The sequence below is a fragment of the Trichoderma ghanense genome, assembly GCF_004382785.1.
Source record: "Trichoderma ghanense strain CCMA-1212 chromosome Unknown scaffold_2, whole genome shotgun sequence".
NCBI classification, from domain to species: Eukaryota; Fungi; Ascomycota; class Sordariomycetes; order Hypocreales; family Hypocreaceae; genus Trichoderma; species Trichoderma ghanense.
The window spans coordinates 225,048-250,573 of NW_027395665.1; the positions used below are offsets into that span (position 1 = coordinate 225,048).

Consider the following 25,526-nt stretch of genomic DNA (forward strand, 5'->3'; position numbering starts at 1 on the left):
TTTTGTTCCCTTTGGGGGGGATTTTCTCGCCCACACAAGAGGCGGCAGAAGAAGCACGCACTCAAAAATGGGAAAACATGGAAGTGATGTACCAGAAGGGCAGGTATCAAGCCCGCGGCACGGGCAGTCGAGAGGAACCTGTGGTGGTGGTACAGCGTTTTATGTATGCATGTACAGCGCTACAGGGTTCCAGGCGCTGAGCGAGGGAAAGCAGATTTTAGTGCGAGGTGAGCAGTTGAGGGAGCGCTAAAGGGGATTTGCCGACTTGACAGGGTCCCGGTCCGGCCGCTTGGAGTTTTTCTTTCCCTCCCGTTCTGGTGGGCGGTACCAGGTACCTCGGATAAGGGCAACGCGGTGGCCGGAGCAAAGGGCCGTGGTACTTTGCTGGATGATGGAGCTTGGAGATGAAAGTTGGATCGACCGAGAGAAGGAGTAGAACTTCAAGATAAGGTACCTACTGTAGCCATCAAGGTAAGGCAGAGAGGGTTAAAGGGAAGACAACAACTTCGGACTGAGTGACGGAAGAGCATCGGTCTTACATAAGCCTGAAACGTCGATGCTGCACGTGGACGATGATGATGTATTCATGTACGAGAAATTGGGAAGGGAGCGAAAGGGTTGCAGCTGCTGTTGCTGCAAGTGAGCGACGGCAGCGCCCCGCTAATTTTCCATGCCGGTCGGGCCCTTGATACGACAGACGACGAACCCCTCCATTTTTTTTGTTGGCGATGACTACCAGACATCAAACATATTTGGCCATCTTTGCCTGTCATCTTCCTTCACATTCACGTCACGATACATACCTCTATCTGTACGTGGTCATCAATAGACTAGAGTAACTACTTTCTGCCAGGGCAGCGCATAGTACAGACCCGACTCGGAGGGAAGCACTTACACAATCCCCCCTCTCCTCCGGAAGCTGCTCCACGAAGAGCACGGCTCCAGACATCAAGCATTCGCCCACCCGTCGCAAAGCCCGGCGCATGACCTAGAGGCTGCTTGAAGCCGATTAACGCATCTGCTCGCCTTCTATACGGCACCATCTGCCACACAGCAGTCCCGAGTCGCCCAGGATGGCTGCTGCCGCCGTGTCCTCGCCATTACCGCCCTCCACATCTCCCTCATCGACCGCAGCCACAACCTCCACAACCACAACCACAACCACAACAACAGCATCCTCACCCCCAGCAAGCATGTCCTCCAAATCCTCCTGGATCGCCCTCGGGTGCGAAGGCTCCGCCAACAAGCTCGGCATAGGCCTCATCCGGCACACGCCCACGTCGACAACGATCCTCTCCAACCTCCGTCACACCTTCATCTCCCCTCCCGGCACGGGCTTCCTGCCCAAGGACACGGCGCTGCACCACCGCACCGAGTTCGTCGCGCTGGCCCGCCGCGCCCTCGCCGAGGCCGGCGTGTCCCCCGCCGACGTCGACTGCATCTGCTTCACGCAGGGCCCCGGCATGGGCGCGCCCCTGACGAGCGTCGCCATCGGCGCGCGCACCCTCGCCCTGCTCTGGGACCGGCCGCTCGTCGGCGTCAACCACTGCGTCGGCCACATTGAGATGGGCCGCGAGGTGACGGGCGCCGACAACCCCGTCGTGCTCTACGTCAGCGGCGGCAACTCCCAGGTCATTGCCTACGCCGAGCGCCGCTACCGCATCTTTGGCGAGACGCTCGACATCGCCGTCGGCAACTGCCTCGACCGCTTCGCCCGCGTCCTCAGCATCAGCAACGACCCGGCCCCCGGCTACAACATTGAGCAGCTCGCCAAGAAGGGCACCCGGCTGCTCGACCTGCCCTACGTCGTCAAGGGCATGGACTGCTCCTTCTCGGGCATCCTCGCCAGCGCCGAGGCCCTGGCCGCGCAGCTGCTGCAGCTCGGGCCCGGCCCCGACGGCGCCGGCTTCACCGTCGAGGACCTGTGCTTCTCCCTGCAGGAGACCATCTTCGCCATGCTCGTCGAGATCACGGAGCGCGCCATGGCCCACGTCGGCAGCAGCCAGGTCCTCATCGTCGGCGGCGTCGGCTGCAACGAGCGCCTGCAGGACATGATTGCCAGCATGGCCAAGGAGCGCGGCGGCAGCGTCTTCGCCATGGACGAGAGGTTCTGCATCGACAATGGCATCATGATTGCCCACGCGGGGCTGCTGGCGTACAGGACGGGCTTCCGCACGCCGCTTGAGGAGAGCGTGTGTACGCAGCGGTTTAGAACGGACGATGTGTATGTCGAATGGAGAGATTAGGGGGTCTTTGAATGATTGAAAAAAAAAAAAAAAAAAAAAAAAAGAATAGACAAGACGAGAGGCCACAATGAGATTCACAGTGAGGATATATCAGGGGAGTATAAAGAGCAAATGGCACTGTATATTGTGCTCAACATCCGTCCATCCCATACCTTGTTGGCCATCTAGGTTATCTATCTGATTGGTTCATTGCGAACCCCATTGGAAGCTCTACCGCATCCAGTCCCTTCATCATACTACTCCCTTAGCCCACTCATGTAATAACCCACAGTCTGACTTCCACCATCCCTTTGGACAAGTATAACCTACATTGCGGCGAAAAAAAAGCAAACAAACAGACAGACAGACAGACAGAAATGTAGCCGAATACCACTACGGGTATGATAAAATCGGAGTAGAAAAGGTGCTGCCAAATAAAAAAGAAATAGAAATAGTACATGTTGTTAAAACGTCCTTTGACTGCCATCTCGATTCTCACCCAAATGACTGTTTCTTCGTCTCATTCTTTGTTTAATGGGCCTTTATCTAGCCTTCATCTGTAGAGGTAGGCTTGTAAATGATTGTAGTGACATACTATAAAGCACAGACGATTGTTAGCACATCTCCAAGTATCAATAGCCCATCCTTGTTCTCTGGGTTCAACCCACCTTGTTGTGATATCTAGTCGTTGCCGACACGGCCAAAACATTGTTCTTGATGCTGCTGGTCGCAAGGTGGTTCAGCACAGTGTGGTTGGGCATGTTCAGGACGCTATTGTCGTCCTTCATAAGGGTCGCAGCGTTGAGAATCGGCTTGCCCAGGAACCCGGGCAGGCTCGGCGGCGTCGTCAGCTTCTCAATGGCGGACACGGCGTTGCGGTAGGCCGGCGACTCCTCGGGCTGGTCAAAGTCGAGCAGGTACTGCGGGATCTCGCTGGTGTAGGCCTCCTGCGGCAGGACGGGCTTGCCCCTGGCCACCTTGGGCTCCTCCTTGGACTGGGCATCGGCGCGGGACTCGCCCTTGTCCCTTCCGGCCTCGGCAGCTTTGGCCGCTTCGCCCTCCTTGGCCGCTGAGGCGCCCTCGGGGCTGACCTCGATGTAGTTGACCAGATTGTTTCCAAAGTCGACCGTAGTGGGAAGATCGGGCGAGGTCTGCATGATGCCATCGACCAGAAAGCGGATATGATGAGTCCCCGGCAACACGTGAACCGTGGCAGCAAAAACACCAGGCTGGCCTTCGCTATAAGAGGCAACATCGCGTTAGCGAACCCGAGACGGACACACAAATGGGAGCTCCATGGCCAAAGGCACGTGCCGCTAGGCACCAGATGTAAGTTTCGGGGGACAAGGCAAAAAAGGGTGGTCCCCCTAAGGCCACAGGCAAGGCGCAGGTAGCCAGCGCACAAGAAACATGTCCAAAATCATCATGACACTTACACAGGACGCAACCGCAGCTTGCGATTCCAGTGGAATATGGTTCCCGTCACCCAAATCTTTTCACCACCGCCCCTCCACTCGATCCTGGTGGCCACGACGGGCCTCGTCTTGTCCACGCGCAATTCTTCCCCCTCATCGTCCTCGGCCGTGCCGGCGCTGAGCGCGGAGCTCTTCCTCGTCAAGGCCTCCGACTCGCCCAGGTCGAGGTCCGCAAACGTCTCGTCGGGCCCGAGGATGGGCGACCCCGGCGTGTGCACCTCCTCCTCAATGGGGAGCGGCAGGCGAGGCGGGCGCATCATGTACATGTCCGTCAGGCTGTTGTTGGAAAAGTACTGCGCCTCGAGATAGGGCGGGACGGCGGGGATGTGAGGGCGCGCCACGGAGCCCTCGATGGGCACGGCGACGGGCTTGGAGGGCTCGTCGCGCACAATGGGCCGCGGCTCGGACGGCTTGGGGCTCCCGCCGGCGGCAACGGCGGCGGTCACGGCGGCGGCGGCGTTGGCGACGGAGGAGACGTTGCTGCTGTGCGGCGAGCCGCTGAGGGAGGAGACGGCGGTGGCGGGCAGGTTCTTGGGCTTGGGCACGGAGGCGGCGATGGAGCCCTGGGCCTGGAGCGAGGAGGGCTCCGGGGCGGCGGCGGCGCGGGCAGCGTGGACGGGGATGACGTTGCGGGAGCCGTCGCGGCGGTGCTGAGGCTGGCGAGGAGAGTCGACGTCTGACTGCTGCTGCTGCTGGGGAGGCGACCCGGGCCCGCCCGCCTTGCTGGACGCCGAATGGTTGTTACCCATGGCTTTGGGGACCCGAGCAGGGGGGTGGCGGCAGGGACGGGGGAAGCGAGGGCGAGAAGAGAAAACAACGACTTCCCGGGGCAGCAGAGGATGGGCTGCTAGCGGGAGCAGAGGGGGGTTGCAGAGGCGGCCGGTTGGCGGCTGGCCGTTGCACAGAGGCGCTGGCGAGCAGGGCTGGGCTGGGGGGGGGGGACAGACAGCGGGGGAGACTCGCGTGACGATGCTTGCGAGGCCGTGGTTGGAGCGCGGCCCTGCTGGGAGGATCAGACGGTTCAGACGGCGGTGGGGGGTCGAATCTCGATGCGTGTCGTCGGTCCGCGTCTGTGTGCGTCTGTGTCTGTCCGAGTTCTGCGTTCTTTTGGGTATGCAGTAGTAGTAGTAGTAGTAGTATAGTAGTAGTAGTAGTAAGTAAGTAATGCAAGTGGGTGGATGGATGATCTAGATCGGCTCCAAGGATGGTGGAGGGATGCTTTGGGGGGGCCGAGCTTTGGTCGGACGGTTGAGACGGTCCCGTGCAGGCGCTTGGCTGTGGCGCAAACCCCGACAGGCGGCAGGGCGGAATGCAGACGATGGCAGATAGTGCAACAGGCTCGACAGGACCCTTGGACTCGGTCGATCGATCGTCAACGACGCAGCCAGCAGTCAGTCAGTCAGTCAGTCATGCACAGCAATCCCGCCAGTTCCGCCCAGCTCTTGACCGATCCGGGGTCGCGGGTGGAAGTTCCCGAGGCAAACACTCAAAGCGCGAGAGAGGGGCCTTGAGCCTTTTCCACCGTCAAAGGCATGCACGAAAGTAGCTGTAGGTTATCGAGTAGCAGCAGTCCGGCGTCCTCGTGCTCGGGTTCGAAATTCCTCTTTTCGGGCGTCTGCAGATGCTCGTGGGGGTTCCCTCTCGCCTTTCCCTTGTCCCGTCCTCTTTAGTTACTGCAACTTTCCGGCTGGTCTCCTTAGCTGTCGTGTCGTTCTCGCGGCCGCCCGTCTGCAGGACACGATCGTGGGTTTGGAGGCAAGCTGGCCAGTAGGATCGAGGCCCGTTGGAGGGGAGGGGTCAAAGGGTGGGGGATTCTGCCCTTTTTGTTCTGATGAGGTTTGTTGGGCACCTGAGTTTCTCTGCTTCTTAACTTCAGTACGTAAGCCGGAGTGCAATGACTGCGTGTTGACGAGGTCCCCTGTACTGTGCACTCGGAGCTGCAAGCAGCTGCACCACACATGCATCCGGGGGGGGGGCTTTTTGCAATGACGACACCATGGACTCGAAGAACCAAGGACAAGCACTTTTGCTTCTGTGTCGGGTGCCGTCATGCCGCTGCCCTGTCAGCGGATGTATATTCACTCGCCTTTTTGGCTGCGCCTCTCCAGTAACTGGGCTGGGTAAAGAACCTTGAAAGCACAGTGTTCATGCGAGATCGGAACAGAAGCTTGCCATGAATCAGCTCTGGCTGAGGTACAACTTCAGACGAAGCCTCAAACACACTTTCACACTCTGGCTGATATTCTAAGCAACTGCCAGCATTTCCAGTAGATTTCTCAACCTAAAATTACTGTTGCCTAAGTCATACTCATGATTTTTCAATAATTGACGTCAGCGGGCGACACTTGGTCGACTCACAGCTCACTCATCAGATTATGCTTGCTCTCCCGAGACAGACTCTTCCACCACTAGCATCGATCTGACAGCGCGAGGTAGTACATAACTCTTAAAGAAGTCGCGCCGCGGTCTATTGTCCACCAAAACAAGCATCCCTCTCGTCCAGAGCATCCCCCATCCGCCTCACAAGCGCTCATACAGATTAATACAAAAAAAAAACATATTCGACCAAATGTCCCATCCGCCATCTCAGCAGCACCTCTTCCAATAGAAAATATTACACGCAAATGCTCGTCCAATACTCCAGGTTAACCCCGCCACATCCCCCCCCCCCAGCCACCAGCCACACCTTCCAAGGACAACCCCAGACGTACATTGAACCTTGGGTACCATCGCACTCGTAACCATCACCGACCCCCTTCCATACCTCGCTCACTCACACACTCCCCTCATACCAAACAACCCTCCTCCTCCTCCTCCTCCTCCTCCTCCGCAGACAATAAAAGTCATGGACACGTCCGCCATACTCAACTACCTCCGCCTCACCAGCCACTACGCCGCCCTCCTCGCCCGCCTCCTCACGCTCCCCCTCCGCCTGCTCATCGGTATCCCGCTGTCGTACCTCGCGCGCGTCCTGCGCATCGTCTTCTTTCCCGTCTTGTATCTCGCCGCGTATGTGGCCGGCTGGTGTCGCGGAATCGTGGATTTCATTACTGCCTTACAGGTGTGTCTTTTTCTCTAATCTTTCAGCTCTCACTCATGAGACATCATCGTCGTCCTTATGTAATCATGCTACTTGTGTCGTTGGAACCGCCTTCACCTGTTAGTGGAATGAAGCTCCTAGCTAACCAAACCTCTTATAACCCGCCATATAGCCACTTTATACATTCGTACGTCTTTCCCTCTCACCTCCTCCTCCTCCTCCCCTTTCTTCGATCTTCACATCATAACAAAAAGAGGCTCAACGTTGCATGTAAGTAACAATCCAAAACTAACACCATCCTCTCCCAACCAACAATAGCTCGCTACCGCCGCCCTCGTCGGAGCCTTCACCGGCCTCACCCTCGCCACGTCCTCCACTGTCATCACTTCCTACCTCGGCATGCAAGGAGACGCAAGCAGCAACGGCAGCAGGAGTGCCCATTCTCGCACGCCTCCCCACGACAAGGATCCTCTGTCGTCCTACTACTCCTCGCCAAACACCTTGGTCAAGGATGACTCGTCTTCCAATGAAGGGGAGTGGTACTGGCCGGACCCTTCTCCTTCCAGGCGCCGTCCTGCAACTGGGCTCCTGTCACAGACGATTCTCGAAGAAGAGGACGACTCTGATGTATGACTTTTTTTTTTCATGTCCTTCCATGATTTCACAATAGGCTAGTCGTACACTCATGACGCTTTGACGAAGTAATGAAGCGGTCTCTTTTCCTGCGTCTTGTGGGCTTCATAGACTCAATGCTAATGTCCTCTACCTTCTGTAACGGTAACCTCGTCCCCCTTTACCTGCTAATGCCAATGACAAGCTAGCCGTTCGGGCAATAGGGAGAGATGCTAGGCCCAGTGATTGCATCTCTCCGCACTGTCTGCCTCCAACGCCGTTCTACACCCCTGTTTCTGGCACGGTAACATAAAAGAAATGAATAAAAACAAAGAAGAATGGGAGAGAAGCTACTTCCATGGGATATCATAAAAAATGCAAGATGGTTTGAGCGAAAGCCAGCCACTCCGGTCCATACATATACATATAGATGCATATATATGGTTTGTATATCTAAGAGGTGAAGGGGGTCCCGTGCGAATTTCATCGTCGGTACATGTCTCGATCTGTACGATCTCGGTCGCGATTCCTCTCGTGCATGGGCGAGCGGCTTCGACTCCTTGTTCGCCGGTCTCTATCGTATCGTCGACCGCTGTCCTTGCTAGTTGGGCGTCGTCGATCATCACGAGGCCGGTCGTCATCCCTGCGCCGTCCTCCGGCCTCTTCCCGGCCGTAGCTCGGAATGTACGTGTCAATATCTGGCCCACGGCCCGGCCCGCGGCTGCGAGGCGGTCGATCTCGATCCCGATGGTCAGCATCGTCCCAGTTTGGTGGGCGGTCCTGAGGAGGCCTCGATGGAGGCCCACGCTCTCGCCAAGCCGGTCGCCTGTCGTCGGGCCCTCTGAAGCGTCCTCCGTTGACGCCGTTCCGGCCACTCCCGTAGGCGTCGCTGCTGTTGAAGCCGGCCGTTGCTCCGTTTGCATCAGGCCCCAACCCGACTGTTCCTCCCTTGGGAGCAGGGGGCAGGGCTGCCTTGCGGTCGTGGAACTTTCTCCGGTCAAGCTCGTGACTCTCCTCATAGGTTGGGAGCTGATGTGGCTCCAGCGGGAGGGGCTCCTTCTTAAAGTAGGGATGTTGCAAGGCATCCACGGCGTTTATGCGCGTTTTCCAATCCAGTTTCAGCAGGTCTTTCAGTAAAGAGATTGCCCCAGTACCGTATCTAAAAAAAGGGGGGGGAGTAATTGTTAGCTTCTAGTTCGCTGGATAGACAGAGTGTAGGTGGGCAAGAGGCAGCATACTCTCTGAACCTGCTCTGAAGGTTGCCCGGTCGTGGTCTAGGAGACAGGTGGTCACCTCCTGGCAGACTCTTCCATCCCGGCATATTCTCATCGGTGGGCGAGCCCATGAGATCCCAAATGAGCTCGAGTTGATGAGCGTCACTCTCGCCTGCGAGGATGGGCTTGCCGAACAGCATTTCTCCAAAGACGCAGCTGCAGAGTGTCAGCGTCGTAGCTCAATGATAGAAGGCGAATGCAGCTACACAAGGTGGGATTGATATCCAAGGGGGGGAGAATGGTCTTACCCAACACCCCACACGTCGATGGCGGTGGTATATTGCCTGAGCTGCAGCAGAAGCTCTGGGGGGCGATACCACCTTGTTACCACCAACCCAGTGTAGTCTCGGCGGCCTTCTCCAACAGGATGCCCAGCCCTGGGTGTTGGCCCATCGTAGTGGCGGGCCAGGCCAAAATCAGCAATCTGAAGGATGCCCTTGTTGTTGATGAGGAGGTTGGCGGCCTTCATGTCTCGGTGCAGGACGTGGTTTTCGTGGAGGTAGCGCAGGCCCTGGAGAAGCTGGATCATGTAGCACTTGATCTGAGCCTCTTTGAAGTGTACGGACGGATTATCGAGGAGGCCAGAAAGATCGTGATCCATGTATGGCGTCACCATGTACATGATGGGTTTCTTGCGTTTGTCGGCTGCACATGATTCGGTCAGCTTGGGAGCCTGGGCCTGGCGATTGGGAAGGAGAGAACGAAGAAGCAAACAGGGAGCAGCAGACGACTTAAAAACACTCACTCTGCCTCGTGGGGTGCTCTACAGCCATGTCTTCCAACCTCAAAATGTTGGGGTGTGACAGTAGCTTGAGGAGCTTGATCTCTCGCAGGGCGGTGATGGGAAACTGAAGCCGTCAGTCAGGAGAGAGGAACACAGATTCGTATCCTGGTGCCTCCACCTACGCCATCTTTTTCGTGATGCATGATAATCTTCTTCAGGGCAACGAGGGCGCCCGTCTTGCGTGATCGAGCACGATGGACCTCACTGCAGCACGATTGTTTGCGTTAGCCTCCATTGCTGGACAATGCTGTATGCAAGGGACAAAGGGCGTGCCGTACCCAAAAGTACCCTCGCCCAGCTTGCCTTGTAGCTCATAGTCGGAGATGCGTGAGCAGCCCTGGAAGCTGGACTTTGGTCTGGCGTGATTCAGGGCAAAGGTTCGCGGCGAGGTGCCGCCGGGCGTCGTTTCCGATGGCCGATCCATGACGCGCGCTGGGGGCGTCGAGTTGCCGACGGCCTCGAATCGCGGGAATCAAAGGAGGCGGAAAACAGCGTCGACAATGGCTGACGAGGACGGAGAATGATGGGGCGACTCTTGCGTTGCGTGGACGAGGCGCGTTTTATGAGAAAGTCGTGGTGCGATGGGCGCGCATTGTTCTCCTCCTGGGTCTGTTGAAAACCCCCCGCAAGAGCGCTATCGAGGAAGCGGATGGCGAACGAATGATGCTGGCTCAAAGGACGGCTCAGTAGCAGAAAACTGGGATAAATTGTTCGATGATGCTCTCTCTAGGGAGGAGTAGCGATGGTGAGAAGCAGAGTGAGAGGAGAGAAGAGGAGAGGTCGAGGAGTAGCTGAGGAAGCGAGTTGCAAAAGAAGGAGAGAGAAAAAAAAAGTCATGGGCTTCGATGACTTTGAGAGTGCAGCGCTGAAGCACACAGTCCAACGATGGCGTTGCGAGGGTTTGCGCTTATCCCAATCTGATGTGAGAAGAGGGCCGTCGGTGGAGCTGTACCTGGATTGTACATGGGCTGCCGGCCTGGGGCTGCGGGACGATGCAGTTTCTTGACGGTACTGCGTTGACAGCGAGTAGGTACCTTACTTGCATTGCCAGAGAGAGGGTAGACCTTTGACCTTTGACTTGCAGTTTGTGTGTCTTTGACCAACAGCCGCGCGACAGTTACGCTTAGATTGGTGAACCGGATTTGATTGATACGCACAAAGATGATGGTGATGACGATGCTATGCAAAAGGAAAGGGTAGCTGGTAGATCTGTGCCAGTAGGTGCAGGCATGAGATAGCCAACTTTCTGGTCTTCAAGGCTTAGGCATTTAGCACCTTTAGGTGGGGTGACGTATGCTGGGATGCTTCATGGAGTCGGCTTTTGGTAGGAGGAACTTGCGTCACGGGCAGCTCTACAGCAGCTTTGCATGTACCGCGTCGCTCATGCATCTCGCTGCACCCTTGCCGAATCTCGGATGCTACTGTGTGTTGTGTGAATTCGCAAGGTACAAAGGACGCATAAGCACAAGCACGAGTAGTAATAAGCGCCATGGTACCTTGTCAATTTCTTGTCCAGAGAACCGTCTCCGATCTCGACTGGGGAACAGTATCAACTGCGGAAGGCTGACACGGAACGGAGCCGAAGCCGCTCCTACGCGGGCGTTAGCAGAGGTGGTAGATGTACTTGGTACATATCCGAAAGCATCTACTGTTACCTGAATCTTTAAAGCACTTCCAGACGGCATTCGACTGCGTTCTCCGTCATAGTGCAAATCCATCTGTGAACAGCTTCACCCATATCCCGAACCATCAAACAACTCTTCCATTGTCCCATGACTGCTTCATCAGCCCGCACTGCCTAGAGATTACTACTACCTACTACAACCTCGCGCAAGCACCCCAGCCAGCCAAACAGCCCCCGAAAAAAAAAGCAAAGAAAAATCACCCACCTCCGATTTCGATTACCCCTTCGTATCCACTCCGTCGCCTCTAATAGACTTTTTTCACCACAGGCACGCATGGCCGCCCATGGCAATTGCCCGCCCTTTTGCCCATGACTAAATCTTCTTTTCCCGTCTTTTCCTCATTTCTCGCTGTCGTCCGCATGATCAGATTTCTCGTGGATAAATACTCTGCTGAAAGCCCTGGCTGAAGACTGTTGGAACGCGCCTTATACCCTACCTTTGTTTCGTTCTCAACTCCCGTCCCTTATCTGGGGTATAAGTACTTCGTACCATCATACAAGTTGATAAGAACCCGGACGACCAGCTCGTTCAAGCTCCTTCCTGTGCGACCTCACTTACTTTTTTTTCTCTGAGCAATTGAAATTCCCCTCGTCGCCTTCGTCATTTCATTTCGCTTCTTCTTCCATAATCCCTTCATAGAAAAAAAAGTCCACGAAGCAACATGTCGCCCGCAGCCACAAACACGCCTCCTCTCAACGCCGGCCTCCCCGAGTCCCGGGTCCTCATCATCGGCACCGGAGGCACGATATGCATGCAGGAAGGGCCTGACGGCCTCGCGCCCAGCGAGGGCTTTCTCGAGAGCGCCATGGCTCCCCGGACGACGTTTAATGACTTTTCAGAGCCCAGTGGTGAGTCAAACTCTGTTTGTGTGTTTGAGTATGCGAGTCAAGGAGACGGGATGAGAGCGGGCTCTCTCACATAGAGATCCAACCATATCTACCGACCAGCATGAAATGAATCTCTCACACACAATAAAAGATGTTCATTCCCGAAAGCTAACACCTCACACAGTTAAACTGCAAGCCTGCCGCAGCGGCCAGATGGTCCAGCTCGACAGCCTCAGGACCCCCCCTACCGCCTACAAGCGACACGTCCGCTACTCCGTCCTCGAGTTCACCCCCCTGCTCGACTCGAGCAGCATCTCCGCCGCCGACTGGGCCAACATGGCCACCGCCGTCAAAGACAACTACCACCTCTTCGACGGCTTCGTCATCCTCCACGGCACCGACTCCCTCGCCTACACGGCCTCGGCCCTGTCCTTTATGCTCGCCAACCTCGGCAAGCCCGTCATCCTCACCGGCTCCCAGGCCCCCATCTTCGCCCTCCAGTCCGACGCCGTCGACAACCTGCTCGGCTCCCTCATCATCGCCGGCACCTTCGTCATCCCCGAGGTCTGCCTCTTCTTCCGCGACACCCTCTACCGCGGCAACCGCACCACAAAGGTCTCCGCCGCCTCCTTCGACGCCTTCGCCAGCCCCAACTGCGAGCCCCTCGCAAAGGTCAACGGCCTAGGCATAAACGTCAACTGGCACCTCATCCTGAGGCCCACCACCATCGCCGGCTTCCACGTCTACAAGCACCTCGACACCACCCACGTCGCCTGCTTGCGCGTCTTCCCCGGCATCAAGCCTGAGATGGTCGACGCCGTCCTCCACCTGCCCGACCTCAGGGGCCTCATCCTCGAGACCTTTGGCATGGGCAACGTCCCCGGCGGCGTCGACGGCCGCCTCACCGAGGTCATCCGCTCCGCCGTCGAGCGCGGCATCATCGTCGTAAACGTCAGCCAGTGCGTCAACGGCTTCGTCTCCCCCGTCTACGCCCCCGGCACCCAGCTCGGCCGCATGGGCGTCATCTTCGGCCTCGACCTCACCGCCGAGGCCGCCCTCGCCAAGCTCTCCCACCTCCTCGCCCTCCCCGGCCTCTCCCAAAAGGACATTGCCGACCGCTTCTCCCGCTCCCTGCGCGGCGAGATGACCGAGATCGCCCACCCCAGCTTCTCCCACCCGACCCCGCCCATCGACGCCGCCGCACGCCTCACCCCCGTCGAGTCCGCCTTCGCCGCCCTCGGCTACGCCATCCAGAACGGCGAGATCGACGTTGTCAAGCAGCTGCTCGAGGGCGAGGGCAGCCAGCTCCTCAAGACGGCCGATTACGCCGGCAACACCGCCGTCCACCTCGCCGCCGTCTCGGGCAACACCGACATCATGCTCGAGTTGCTCAAGCGCGGCGCCAGTGTCCACGAGCGCAACAGGGCCGACAACTCGCCCCTCTTCCTGGCTCTCCTCAGCGGCAAGGACGACTGCGCCCAGCTTCTCAAGACGGCCGGCGCACATCTCTCCGTCGAGGAGATTGAGAGGGGGCCCCTGGCCAAGTACCGTCAAGAGACGGCGTAGATTAACGGATGCTGTGGCATAGACTGAGCCGCGCATGCAAATGTGAGATGTGATACCTGACGGGATGCTGTGTAAAACGGGTTTGTTAGAATGGAGTTTTGAAATCAGAGGAAAGAAGAAGGGTAAAAGAGGGCACAAAGGGGCCGTGAAGCAAGATGCCTTGGTTCATCACCCCCATACAACCACGAGGCGTTGGCAACAAGCTTGGATTATTTGCTTTGATAATAAAACAATATTTGTATTACAGACTTGAGAACAAACATGTAGCTATCAGAGCCAATGCTGGAGACCACTGCAATCCAATATGCTCATTGTATTGATATTGTACCAAAACAAATCTCATCCACCCTTCGCCGGCCTCTCATGCGTCGCCACATGCATGCTTTTGACATGATCAAGAAGGAAAGGGGGCCAAAAAAAGTACAAGCAATAAGAAGCACCCACTGCCTCATGACAAGGACACACAGTCCACGTTGGTGTGATGGATGGGTATAAAGCAAGATATACCAAAGACTCCTGGAGCCATTTACCAAGTCTTTCGACATCGCTGCGTGTTTCATCGTCGACACGAGCTCGGCTCGTATGCCGCCGCCTAACGAAGGAAAAGATCCCCAACGCCGTTTCTCAACGATCTTGTTCTATCCGGATGGTCGAAACCAAGATAGTCATCTTCGGATGAGGCTATGTTCCATAACTCGTCGTCTACATCGTAGGCCGTGATTAGTACAGAGGCATGCTTGCCGACATGTGGAAGCGTGGACTAACCATCATTCAGATATTGTGGCTTCGAATAGTTTGCCCTCCTTGCAATGGCAAACTTGATCTTTTCAAAGCTCTTGCCTTTGATACCTGTCCTCTTCTCAAGCCTCTTCTTCGTGTCGGCAAATTTCTCGCCCTTGTGGTTGCGTTAGCGGACAATGTACAGCGTGACAAACAACTAATGCCTAGAGTGCACTCACCTCCACAAGGAGGAACTTGAACGGAACGCCGTGGACTCTGTTAACTTCATTCTGGAAGTGGAAGACGTGGATGAAGTTGTTCTCATCGGCTGCCTTCTCTTCTTCCGGAATTCGCTCGGCAAAAATCTGGGTATACTCGTTGAGGTTCATGACAGGCTGGTCACGAGCTGGCTCCCGATAAAATCTGTTAGAACTTGTTTCGTATACCCTTATCCGTCCGCCTTCGGCCTCGTCTGGAATCTTGGCCTTCTTGACCAATGCTTGTATCAAGTCCTCTATGGTTCCAGTCTTGGATACCAGCAAGTCGAATTGTTCCTTGAGCGCAACGAATGTTAGCATGGCTGAAGCCGATGGAACATGGACCAGCTACTGTCCAACACGTACCTCCTTTGTGATACCCTCGCTCAACCATGTGACCTTGATATTCTTCTTGGTATCAAGTTCAGCCAGGCTCATCTCCAGCACCTCAAAGTAGAAAGCGTCGTTCCGCTGCGTCGCGTTCAGCGTATTTGAGCCCATGGGACTCAGAATCTGTCGCAGTGTGGGATTTGTGCCCCGTCTTACGGGAGTCTTGGGGTTATTCGTGCTTGCGTTAACCGTCCACAGCCGAATGTGTGTTGAGGGGGCTTGAAGGTGAGCACCAACGCGCTCGACCAAGACATCGTAGGTGATCTTTGAATTGAGGACAAGCTCGAATGGGGGGTATTGTGCCGGGTCGGATCTGGTAGGATGAGCGTGAAACTTGATGGTTCGTTTATGTTCAAGGAAGTCATAGTATTCACGAGCATCCTCGACGCGGTCCGACCATTTGTTTCTGAACGAAGGTTAGTCGCCGTTCTAGAAAGGGTTGCTTACATGTGGTAGTGGCCATGGAAGGAAAGATAACATACGCTTCTTGAGATGCCTTATCTGAAATACGCCCATTCTCCGCCTTCTTGTCGGATGTGCGTTGGAAGCAAATAATGTCACCATCTTGAAGCTCGGCAGCCTTGAGAGTCTGCTTTCCCTTCAGGGGCTCGATCATGGTCGGTTTGATTTCCTAAAGCAGTGATCGTGTTAGCTTTTTTTGAATCAAGGCATGACGAGTATCGGGGTTTTCTCGTACCTCCCACATTAGCAACTTCTCGTCGGAAGAGAGCTTATCACCCCAGCCCATCTTCTGGAGGATCATGGGGACAAGCTCATCAACCTTCTTCTCTTTGCTAATATAGATATGGCCCACGCCTTCCAAAGTCTGCTTCTCGACATCGAAATGCTTCAATAGCAAGAGTATAGTGTCGTTCTTTACGACGACGCCATTTGGCTGGCTTTGGTATGACGGCCAGATTGGTTCGCCATTTTCGTTGACCTCGTTGGCAACTTCTGCCCAAACGCGCAAGCTTGTGTCTCTGTGTGCGGCGGAACGGGAAAAGATCTCTTCGACAGTTGGCCTGAGGTCCATGATCGGTTGATCTGGTCGGATTGTCTTGTTTTGGCGATTCACCATCAGCCATAACCTGACGCGAGAAGGATCCTGGCCCATGTCGGAAGCCACCTGAGCGACAAACTCTGACATGGGCGTAGCTCGACGAATGCGGTACAGCTTGGGAGCAGCGGGATCGACTTCGGGGTTGGCGTCAAAGACACAAAGGTCGGTGCCTCCGTACTTGGCAAAGGTTTCATTGGTGATCACCTTGGCCATCATGTACAGATGCGCTTCCTTTTGCTCGCGCCGACGAGCCTCTCTCAAAGCGTTTTCCTCTTCAAAGCGCTCCCCTAAAAGAAAGACTTCTGTTAGCTATGCTGGAAGATGTGAAGGAGAGAAGGTACCGCTACTTACGGAGGAGAGCTGGGGTGTCTTCTTTGGTAACCGGGCAAAGGACTTTGTCAAGACGAGATTGACGAATGTACACCAACATGTAAGCACTGTTCTGGCGCATGATAGGAGCCTTCTTTTGGAGAGGCGCCCTGGGATAGCCGTGGGGAGGTCGATATTCGCCGCCGAAATTCTCCTCCAAAACCTCCCTGAGAGTGGCCTTTGTGACCTTGTCGTCATCGTATTTATAGAACCAGCCGTCCTTTGTTGGTTTGATAAACGCATAATAGTGTCCGGCATTCAGGTCGCCACTGTGGACAAGGACTCCGTGAAGCTGGTAAATCCATGGCTCTGAGCGGTCGGCCTCTTCCATGAGGTAAGGGGAGGCATCGAAAACTTCGGGAAACTCGTAGCGGTCATTGATCTTCATCATCATGTCTCTCTGAATATCATACTCGAAACGCTTGAGCTGGAGGTTCAAGACGTCAGGGAAACTGCAGAAGATGACGCCCTTGTTGGCGTCTTGCAGCTTGTACTGGTCGCCGGCGAAATACTGGTTTTCTCCGTCCATCTTTTCGACCTGGATATAGTCTTGGAAGCTTTCCAAGAGGTTCTTGTTTCCGCTGACATTGAGCTGAATGTCCCAGAAATCCTCAATGCGCTTCGATTCGTAGGGCACATTGATGCATGAAATGTACGTCTTGATCTTGCCACTGAAGAGCTCCGGGAGTACGTTTTCAGCCTTTGTGCCCTTCATTTTCTCTTCCATACGTTCCATGAGCTTTCGTGACAACTCCTGCACGTCTTGCTGCTCGAAGATGTGCCTCGTCTCCCAACCAAAGGATTTTGTCAGCTCATTTGTGCCAACAGCCTGCTCGGACGTCTGCAGTTGGTAGAAAAGGCGCTGTAGAGCATAGGCAGAGTTTTGCATAGTCTCGTCATTCTCGGTTGGAATCTCGTAGATGGCCTATGTAACGTCAGTAACTAAATCCAAATGGTTGAAAGAGGTTTCATTCAAGAAAGGAACAGACTTTTCTGAAAGCGTTTGTGAAATATAGCGACTGGAGAAGTGAGTTGAGGTAGCACGTGGCACCTTGGTTCTTGAGACCAACGTAGCCCGTTTCCTTCTTGGAGTCGTAGTTGGTGAAGTTGTGCCAGAGCACACCAGTCTCGTCTTCGACGAAGCGGACGTAGGCGGTTATGTTGGCGGTGTCGTTCTCGACCAGCGGGCGACTGTCTCCTTCCCAGGGCACGTTGAACATCCTCCTGATCTCAACGAAGCGGGTAAAGCCCCAATCGCCCTCTTCCTTAGTGAAGCGGTGATGCGCGGCATGGTTGACGTATAGGCTGGGGTCATTAGGGTTCCAAAGTACCAGGCCAAACTGCACGCAGCAACTCCAGTTCTCGGGAATGGCGTCGGGCTCAAATCCGTGCTCCAAGTAAATGGAGCACTGGTCGGTATTGTTTCCGTGGGGGAACAGGAGGATACGCCTGCACGTAGTAATGGCGTTAGCTTGCGGGAGTGGACGAAGGCAAGGAAACCATCAATTGCGAGAAACCAACCATGGATAGCCACCGGCGTGAAATATGGGGCCGTGTTCCCGTTTGCCAAGGCTTCGCCAGTTCTCAACTGTCCATGTATGTTGAGCATCTTCGAGGATCTTGGGTTCGTCGAGCAGCGGTGGGAGAACAACCTCCCTCATGGCGTCGTCTGTAGCATGCCAGGAGTCATATCAGTGGAATTGCCCTTACTTAGAGAGGTTGCTATTATTCGGCGGAGGAGATTACGCACAATCGTTGGCCAGAGGAAGATCTTGTAGCTGATCCGCCTCATGCTCGGGGCCGCTCTCGGGACTGATCATGGTCACGGATTCTTTCTCGGGGGCGTTGGGGACGCCGACGTAGTCGTCCGTGTCGACCACCATCTCGTTGGGGGAAGGAACGTTGTAGCTCTGCGTGCGGGTGTCATTAGCTCGGGGTCGATACGGCAGCCCAGGGTGGTGGGCTTCGTCCTCTGACTGCATGGTGATGGTAGACGAAGTCAACCGAGGTGGAGTGGAGGTGAGGGGCCCAAGGAAAGCAGAAAGGCGAGGTCGTCGAGCATGGACTTGGTCGGATGCTGATGACGATCCCTCGGAGCGATCGGAGAGCGTGGAAAGCTCGACGAGCTGCGGCTTCTGAACCGTTGGGACCTGATGCCCACGCAGCGACGGGCAAAAAGACGACGTTGCTGCTGAAGCGCCGGATGGTGATGCACGGCAATGGCTTGAATGGCCTGCAGCACGAGCTGTTCCCGGGCTGGAAACGATGTGGAAGATGGCAGGGAATGGGGGAAATGTAGGATGGACAGGCGAGGAAGAGCGCCAGAGCAGAAGCCAGAGCCAAGAGCAGATCTAGACCAGAGCCAGCGTCGGAGCAGCAGCCGGGGCGAAGTGAGGCTGTGGTGAAGATGCAGGAGATACGGCAATGATGATGATCGATGACGATGACGCTGATGACGGCGGGACTCGTGCAACGCAGTTCAATTGCCGGCCGGCTGATGCAGAGGCGGACGCAGATGTAGATGTAGATGCGAAGGGAACTTGGGCTCGACTCGACCGGGCCAGATGTGAAGAGACGGGCAAGACAAAGCGACGTACCATGATTGCAATCACAACGGCCAGAGGCCAGAGGCAGGCCAGGAACGGGCAGGAGCTCCCGCGGTGCTGTTGCAAAAGCGCTGGCGGGGTGCAGGGCGCTGCGATGAGAAGGCGCGCGTGTGGCACTTGCCCGTGCTGGCGGGTTTGGTTTGGGTTGGGGAAGTCGCAGCGGGAGCAACGGCAGCAGGAGCAAGCGGCGGCAGCTGCCCAGACTCGAGAAGAATTTGGAAGTCGCAGGAGTGACTTGCACGAGCCTGTTGACGAGGGAAAGAATGATGGATGGCTTGTACGAAGAAGGTACAGCTGGAGAAGGAGGAGGAAGGGCAAAAAAGCATTAAGAAAAAAAATAGTACGAAGCACTGCAGCGGCCTGGGGGAGCAAGAGAGACAGGCAGATAAGGTCGCTATCGGCCGCCCGGCAGAAAAGCTGGTTGCACAGTGGCGGGACAAGGCGGAAAGCAGCTCAGCAGTCAAAGGACTTGCACAGCCGCGGGGGCTACCTTTTATCAGGGCAACGGTGTCTATAGACATTAAAGCTAACGTTCTCTTCTTCTTCTTGTCCTTCTTTCTTTTTCTCTTCACCCTGGATCAGAGCTGCAGCGAGCAAGTCGAAAACACTCAAGCGGTATCCTGTGGAGCAGCAACCGGGAAAACAGACTGCGCGAAGCTACTACGACGACAATGGCTCCGAACCAGAGGACTGGAAGGGTTGGAGGGCCTGGAAGTGGCGTCATTACGTTAGCAGGTGCTCGCTGCGATTGGTGGCGGCGGATTTGATTGTGGAGGTGCGAGTGGCCTTGAGTTGAAGCATCGGGGGAGAGGCGGCTCAACTCTGATAGGCCGGTGGCAGATTGGGAAGCTTCCTTACCTCACCTCGCGACTGTTCTGAAGGCAATCTGGAAGAATAAGCGTATCTAGTGGGCTAGCACACGTGGAGGGGTGTTCATTCGTGAAGGACTGGGTGCTTGTGATGGACCTGAATTGATGCCTTGTTCTATCAAGTGTTGATACCACTCAATGCGAGTCCCACAGTTCATTCGATTCCTCTCAACAGTACGGTAGTTATCCTGCACCTGCGTCAAGCTCAAGAGGAACCTGCCATGATTCATGGCTGGCCGAGCTCAGCTGCACTGTGATAAGCTGGAACCTGCGCAAACCCCGCCAGCCTGTCAGCACCCCGCGGGATTGACCACGCACGACCCAGGTACCGCTCTAACAGCGATCGACCTCTGCCGCGCCTTCGTGCTGTCACCCCACTGTTTACCCCACCTCGGTGCTTAATAACCTTAACAGCGTTTTGCTCTTTTGCTTGTGACGAGGCACGGGATGATGGACAGGTCTTGGCCGTTGGCTTTCCTGCCAAAATCAGCAAGCGACACCACAAAAGGCAAGGTACTTAGGTAGTATCGTAGAGTACCTATGGCGATGAGGCATTAGTACCTAACGGCGTAATACCTACCGTGTCAAAGGAAGCCGGGAATGACTCAATGTTAGGAGCATCCAGACTCAGACGCTTTGTCGCAGAGTCACATGTGACGTTGGATCAGACGCCTGTGCTTTATAACAAGTACGTGTATACTGCACACGTCTGGCCCCAATTGAGGCTCGTTGGATTGCTTTGCTCGAGTTGCGTGGCGTGTGTTTTGATAGTGACTTTTTGTATCACTGTTCTCCGTACCTTACGTGGTATTACACACATTAATGTTGAATCATGACTGCCTGCAATTGTTCGCCCTTGAGGCTTGGGACGCTAGCACGAGCCGTTGGGCTTCTTCGTAAGGTACCGGACCGAAAGTACTGCTCAGGTGACGGCATAAAACGTCTCTCCATGAAGCCTGGATGCGTCAACCACCAGTACAAGCATAATATAAGATGCTGCCCATCAGACACTACCTTACGTGAATAATATTGAAGCAAACACGCGATGCGCCCTTCATAAGCCAATCTCGCCGTAGCCCAAATTCAGGCCACTAACACGCCCTTGGCTGTCGTCTTTCAGCTGCCATTCGGAGCCGATACCGCAGTCAGTGGGGCAGCTTGGCCAGGCGAGAGCCTTGAGCAGCAGATCTACCGGCACATGCTTCGGAGAGGCGTCTCTTGAGGTATGAACAGCCACTGCATCTGTCTCTGCTAGACTCGTCGACAGCATTCAACCAGAAACAAATTGCCTGCATCAATTCCCCCTCACGACCGATCGCCCGCTTCTCAGCTTCTCCTCTCTTCCTCCGACTGCCTTTTCCGCTCCTATTGCGCCTCTTCTTCACACGCCGCACCGCTCGCCACCTATTCGCACGCCAACACGCTACACACAGCCTGAACCGCCGCTCTGCCATCGTCACCAGCATCAAACCACCCACCCGCTCGATCCCGCCTGTGCTGCATGGAACCGTGGGCATGTTCTCCGTAGCGCTGCGCTGCCACGGCAGACGATGTCGCCCGTCCGACTACTCGGCCCTGGCGCCCTGCGGCCTCAGCAATGCGATCCCCCGAGCGACCTTTACAGCGCCGCCTTCTCTTGTCAAGACGCAGCTGAGGACGGCGGCTCAGGCAGGCAACGGCACGTGGCGCCCGGTTTCCGTGCTTGACGAGTACGTCCAGACATCACCTTGGCCTTTTCTTTCTCAAGATTTCCTCTCTAAAGCCCCGTTGTATGCGAGCGCATGCGCTAATGCTGTTGCCTTGTGTGTTGTAGATGGGTTGCGAAAGAGGCCCGCCCCATCAGCTTGCGCCAGTTGATGGTCTTTGGACGCTCTCTGACCGAGTCGCGACTCATAAGCTCTGCAAACTACGTCCGAACAGAACTCCCAGTCAGGTACAATCTACCATGCTTTTCAGTTCCAGTATACGTCCAGTCGCTGATCCAGGCGTCGCATCCGCAGAATTGCGCATCGAATCCGCGACATGCAAAAGCTCCCGTACGTCGTCGTAACGAACCGCCACATCGAAGAAGTCTACAAGCTCTACTACAACGCCTTTGACACTTTTCGCAAGGTCAAGGAGATCAGGACCCTGGAGGACAATGAAAAGTTCTGCGAGATCATCAGCCAGAACCTCAAGGGCCACCTGACCGTCATTCCCAAGCTGGCAATGGGCATCCTCGAGTGCGGCGGCCTGATGGACCCCAAGGAGCTGGACCACTTTATGAATGTCATTCTTCGATCGGTAAGTCGCAGCACTTATCCCATCCCTCACCCAACGCAGTCCACAACAGGGAGGAAAAAGAAAAAAAGCTGACAGCGAGACCACGTAGCGCATCTCCCGTCGAGTCATCGCGGAGCAGCACCTGTCCCTGACAGAGACGTTCAACTCCCCCTACTTCTCCCCCGGCGCCACGCTGTCCGAGTCCGACTTCATCGGCGAGGTCTTCATCAAGTGCTCCGCCAAGGACGTCATCAGCCGCTGCGCCAAGGCCGTCACGCAGCTCGCCCGCACCACCAACGGGCCCGACGTGCAGGTGCCCGAGGTGCGCATCGACGGCCACCTCAACGCCAGCTTCCCCTACATCCTCAGCCACCTCGAGTACATTGTCGGCGAGCTCCTGCGCAACTCGGTCCAGGCCGTCATCGACCGCCACCAGAAGCAGCCCGACCACGCCTCGTCCCCCCCGCCGCCCATCGAGGTCACCATCTGCGAGGCCCAGGAGCACGTCATCATCCGCATCTCGGACCGCGGCGGCGGCATCCCCCGCGACGAGCTGCCCTACCTCTGGTCCTTCAGCAAGGGGCCCCTCAGCCAGAAGCGCCTCGAGAACCTCGGCCAGGTGCCCCGGATGGCCGCCACCATGCAGGAGCTCCACGTCACCGACGAGCTCGGCCGCGCCGACCTCAAGGCGCCGACCTACCTCGGCTCCCTCTCCACCCTCACCAGCCGGCCCCCCAACCTGCGCCTCGGCATGGGCCTCCCCCTGAGCCGCGTCTACGCCGAGTACTGGGCCGGCTCGCTGAACCTGCACAGCTTGGAGGGCTACGGCGTCGACGCCTTTCTGCAGATTTCAAGGCTGGGCAACAAGAACGAGCAGCTCACGACGAGAGCTAGCATGGACGCCGTCTGATTTTTCTCTCTGCTAGTGGGCCTCTTCGCTTTCTTCTGTTGTGGTTCGAGTTGGATATCTTCTGGGAAATGGAGGGAAGGGGAATGGGGGGCATCTAAGCAGGCGATATGGATCGTGAAGGATTCATTACTTCTTATTTCTCTTTGCCTTTCGTCTCTATTCACGACCTAGGTATCACAGCATAGTGTACCGATCTGCTTTTCTCGGAGTTTAGGTTAGGAGTTTGGTTGGGGATTATACTGGCTTCTTCTTCTCTTTTTTTTAGCTCACGCTCACCATCACCACATCCAACGAACGCCACAGGAGCGGTAACGTCTTGAATAAAAGATACAGCCAGGCCTCACTCTACCAAACTTCACCGCTCTGAAAGATTGCCTTGTTAAACTGGTATCTCAACTGACTCAATTACATAGGACTAGAAAATGTGCCTAACTGAAATGGGAGTGCTCAAATAAAAGAGGAATAAAATAGGGCTGCATTATCAAAACTTCCAGCTCTCGCCCCTTAACTCAGTAACTTGCTGGGTGTTGGGCAACGGCCATAACATGCTGCTTTGTTCCGCCGTCAAGATCAAGCGCAGCCCCCATCGCGACAGTTCCGGCACCAGAACTGAAACAAGACACAAACACAAAAAAGTAAAAACGCGAGCCTTCTCCTCGACAGCTCATCAAAAGATCTTCGCCTCCCGTAGCAATAGCTGATTAGAATATGCATGAAAGAAAGTGCCGGGAGGGCGGCAGTTCCATGTTCGACCTCGTCGGGGACCGTATCGGTAGCCGGAGCGAGGTGGAGCGAGAAAACCCAACATCATGGCACTCCAACGCCAGCATTGCGCGACAAACCAAAGTCACCATTAGAGAGAACTTATCGGCGGCCGTGGCTTCGGACGGCGCCCCCCTGCATGGCCTCAAGCTCGTTTTCCAGCTGCTTGATCTGGGCGTGGGTCTGCTCGAGATCCTTATTGAGACGATCGCGCTCAGCAATGAGCTTCTGTTCCCATTGTCGGAAGCGCTGCTCCTCGACCTTGACCTGCTCAGTGAACCGCTTCCGCAGAGCCTCCTCCTCCTCCTTGAACTTGGGGTTGTCGAGCTTCCGGGGGCGCGCCTCGCCGAACTTGCGCGTCTCCATCTGCTGTGCTCGGTAGGCTTCGTAGTGCTGCTCCTCGGTGGTGTGGATGAGGTCGAGCATGTGGGTGCGGATCAGGATGGATCGCACCTTCTTGAAGTCGCAGTGCTCCTCGTTCTCGACCTCAGCAACACCCCACGAGTACTGACGGCCCTTGACGATGCGGCCATCGCTGGTCTTGACGTCCTTCTCGGAGCCGATGACGGCAAACGGCATAGCGGCCATAAGGCTACGCGCGTGCTGGGCGGCAGCCTCGTCATCCTCCTCGATAGGGGGCTGGTAGATCTTGATGTTTTGGGCCTCGATGACGCTGACGATCTACCATGTGTTAGCAAGGTGTGTCCCCGAAACGCGACGTGGTGTTGCTTCATCCATACCCTCTGCTTGAACTTGGCAAGATCGGCCGGGCTGAGGGTATCAGCCTTGGCAATGACGGGAATCAGGTTGACTCGTGAGCAGAGGCGCTTCATGACCTCGATATCCAGGGGCTTCAAGGTGTGGCCGGTGGGGCGGATGAAGTACAGGCAGGCGTGGACACGGAGATCAATCTTGTCCTGGCGGCGCGGCTGCTGCTCCTGGAGCATGTAGGACTCGTGCTGGTCGTCGAGGAACTCGATGATGGGCTGCCAGGAGTCGCGGTTGTTGACATAGTCACCGAACCCGGGAGTGTCGATGACGGTCAATCGAACTAGAGGAAACCGCAAAAGCACGACCTTAGCAAACCATCTGGTTGAAGAAAAGAGGCACACCTCCGTTAGGCAGCTATCCCTTACCCTTGAAGAACTTCTCCTCGAGCTCGGCCTTGGTGATCTCAATCTCGACCGTCTTGTCGACCTGCTTCTGGTGCCTGCGCTTGTGATCGGCGTAGTTCTTGATGGTCGTGGAGAAGAGGGTGTTGATGAAGGTCGTCTTGCCCAGACCAGACTCGCCAGCAACCTAGAGGAAGAGACATGTCGTGTCAGCTTGTCCAACAAGAACCTTGAGCTCGCTCGTCACGCCGCAGAGACGCGTTTGCGCACTGCAAACGCCACGGACAATCGCGTACCATGATGGTGAAGCTCGCTCCACGCTTGGCGACAATCTTGTGTCGCTGGTTGGGCAGATTGGCAATGCCAATCGGCGAGGCGCTCTCAGCAGCGGCGGGAGCCATCTTGCACACGTGGAGGGGCTACGGAGTGAGGATCTTGGGGAGCTGGAGCTGTAGAGATGAGGCAAACGAGCGCGAGGACAGCAGCGGAAGGATGGCTACTGAGGAGGGAGCAGGAGGTCGCAGACAGGAGGAAAGATATTGTCGGGTGGCCGTTTGGCGGGTGGTTGGACAAAGCAGAGCGGAGGTTCCCAGCGTGCTGAGCTCGAGCCGTTCAGGGGACAGAAGGGATAGGCGGGATCAAATAGAAGGGGTCGAGGCGGTCGTATTCCCCCAATTTTGCACTGAGCCAAATTGGCCAGGGGCTGCTGCGCGCTGATAGG

At 56.0% G+C, this 25,526-nt stretch overlaps 8 protein-coding genes across 8 annotated transcripts; 4 read left to right on the forward strand and 4 right to left on the reverse strand.

The window, feature by feature from the left end:
• Positions 1 to 1,073: 1,073 nt before the first annotated feature.
• CCMA1212_002467 (tRNA N6-adenosine threonylcarbamoyltransferase) lies at positions 1,074 to 2,246 on the forward strand (the record flags this gene model as incomplete). Its single annotated transcript, XM_073699849.1, has 1 exon — positions 1,074 to 2,246. The coding sequence occupies one exon, from the start codon at positions 1,074 to 1,076 to the stop codon at positions 2,244 to 2,246; it is 1,173 nt and encodes a 390-aa protein (XP_073561641.1).
• A 525-nt stretch (positions 2,247 to 2,771) lies between these two features.
• Positions 2,772 to 4,449, reverse strand: CCMA1212_002468 (SNF1 protein kinase subunit beta-3; the record flags this gene model as incomplete). The annotated part of the gene is made up of 3 exons (XM_073699850.1): positions 2,772 to 2,819; positions 2,894 to 3,464; positions 3,662 to 4,449. The coding sequence occupies 3 exons, from the start codon at positions 4,447 to 4,449 to the stop codon at positions 2,772 to 2,774; spliced, it is 1,407 nt and encodes a 468-aa protein (XP_073561646.1).
• Positions 4,450 to 6,545: 2,096 nt separating this feature from the next.
• On the forward strand, positions 6,546 to 7,373 carry CCMA1212_002469 (uncharacterized protein; the record flags this gene model as incomplete). Its single annotated transcript, XM_073699851.1, has 2 exons — positions 6,546 to 6,761; positions 7,059 to 7,373. 2 exons carry the CDS (start codon positions 6,546 to 6,548, stop codon positions 7,371 to 7,373), a joined length of 531 nt encoding a protein of 176 aa, XP_073561647.1.
• A 462-nt stretch (positions 7,374 to 7,835) lies between these two features.
• Positions 7,836 to 10,455, reverse strand: CCMA1212_002470 (Serine/threonine-protein kinase BUR1; the record flags this gene model as incomplete). Its single annotated transcript, XM_073699852.1, has 7 exons — positions 7,836 to 8,511; positions 8,591 to 8,782; positions 8,875 to 9,271; positions 9,372 to 9,474; positions 9,533 to 9,614; positions 9,689 to 9,867; positions 10,450 to 10,455. The coding sequence occupies 7 exons, from the start codon at positions 10,453 to 10,455 to the stop codon at positions 7,836 to 7,838; spliced, it is 1,635 nt and encodes a 544-aa protein (XP_073561214.1).
• A 1,301-nt stretch (positions 10,456 to 11,756) lies between these two features.
• On the forward strand, positions 11,757 to 13,488 carry CCMA1212_002471 (60 kDa lysophospholipase; the record flags this gene model as incomplete). Its single annotated transcript, XM_073699853.1, has 2 exons — positions 11,757 to 11,943; positions 12,107 to 13,488. 2 exons carry the CDS (start codon positions 11,757 to 11,759, stop codon positions 13,486 to 13,488), a joined length of 1,569 nt encoding a protein of 522 aa, XP_073561213.1.
• Positions 13,489 to 14,080: 592 nt separating this feature from the next.
• Positions 14,081 to 18,266, reverse strand: CCMA1212_002472 (Ubiquitin carboxyl-terminal hydrolase 21; the record flags this gene model as incomplete). Its single annotated transcript, XM_073699854.1, has 10 exons — positions 14,081 to 14,190; positions 14,254 to 14,383; positions 14,448 to 14,762; positions 14,832 to 15,261; positions 15,338 to 15,486; positions 15,553 to 16,202; positions 16,267 to 17,209; positions 17,274 to 17,733; positions 17,806 to 17,953; positions 18,035 to 18,266. The coding sequence occupies 10 exons, from the start codon at positions 18,264 to 18,266 to the stop codon at positions 14,081 to 14,083; spliced, it is 3,567 nt and encodes a 1,188-aa protein (XP_073561212.1).
• Positions 18,267 to 21,192: 2,926 nt separating this feature from the next.
• CCMA1212_002473 (Pyruvate dehydrogenase) lies at positions 21,193 to 22,931 on the forward strand (the record flags this gene model as incomplete). The annotated part of the gene is made up of 4 exons (XM_073699855.1): positions 21,193 to 21,468; positions 21,573 to 21,692; positions 21,760 to 22,042; positions 22,131 to 22,931. The coding sequence occupies exons 1-4, from the start codon at positions 21,275 to 21,277 to the stop codon at positions 22,929 to 22,931; spliced, it is 1,398 nt and encodes a 465-aa protein (XP_073561211.1). The 5' UTR covers positions 21,193 to 21,274.
• An 864-nt stretch (positions 22,932 to 23,795) lies between these two features.
• CCMA1212_002474 (Septin-like protein) lies at positions 23,796 to 25,306 on the reverse strand (the record flags this gene model as incomplete). Its single annotated transcript, XM_073699856.1, has 4 exons — positions 25,102 to 25,306; positions 24,830 to 24,992; positions 24,434 to 24,744; positions 23,796 to 24,374 (listed from the first exon to the last, which is right to left on the reverse strand). The coding sequence occupies exons 1-4, from the start codon at positions 25,204 to 25,206 to the stop codon at positions 23,796 to 23,798; spliced, it is 1,158 nt and encodes a 385-aa protein (XP_073561210.1). The 5' UTR covers positions 25,207 to 25,306.
• Between the last annotated feature and the right edge of the window lie 220 nt (positions 25,307 to 25,526).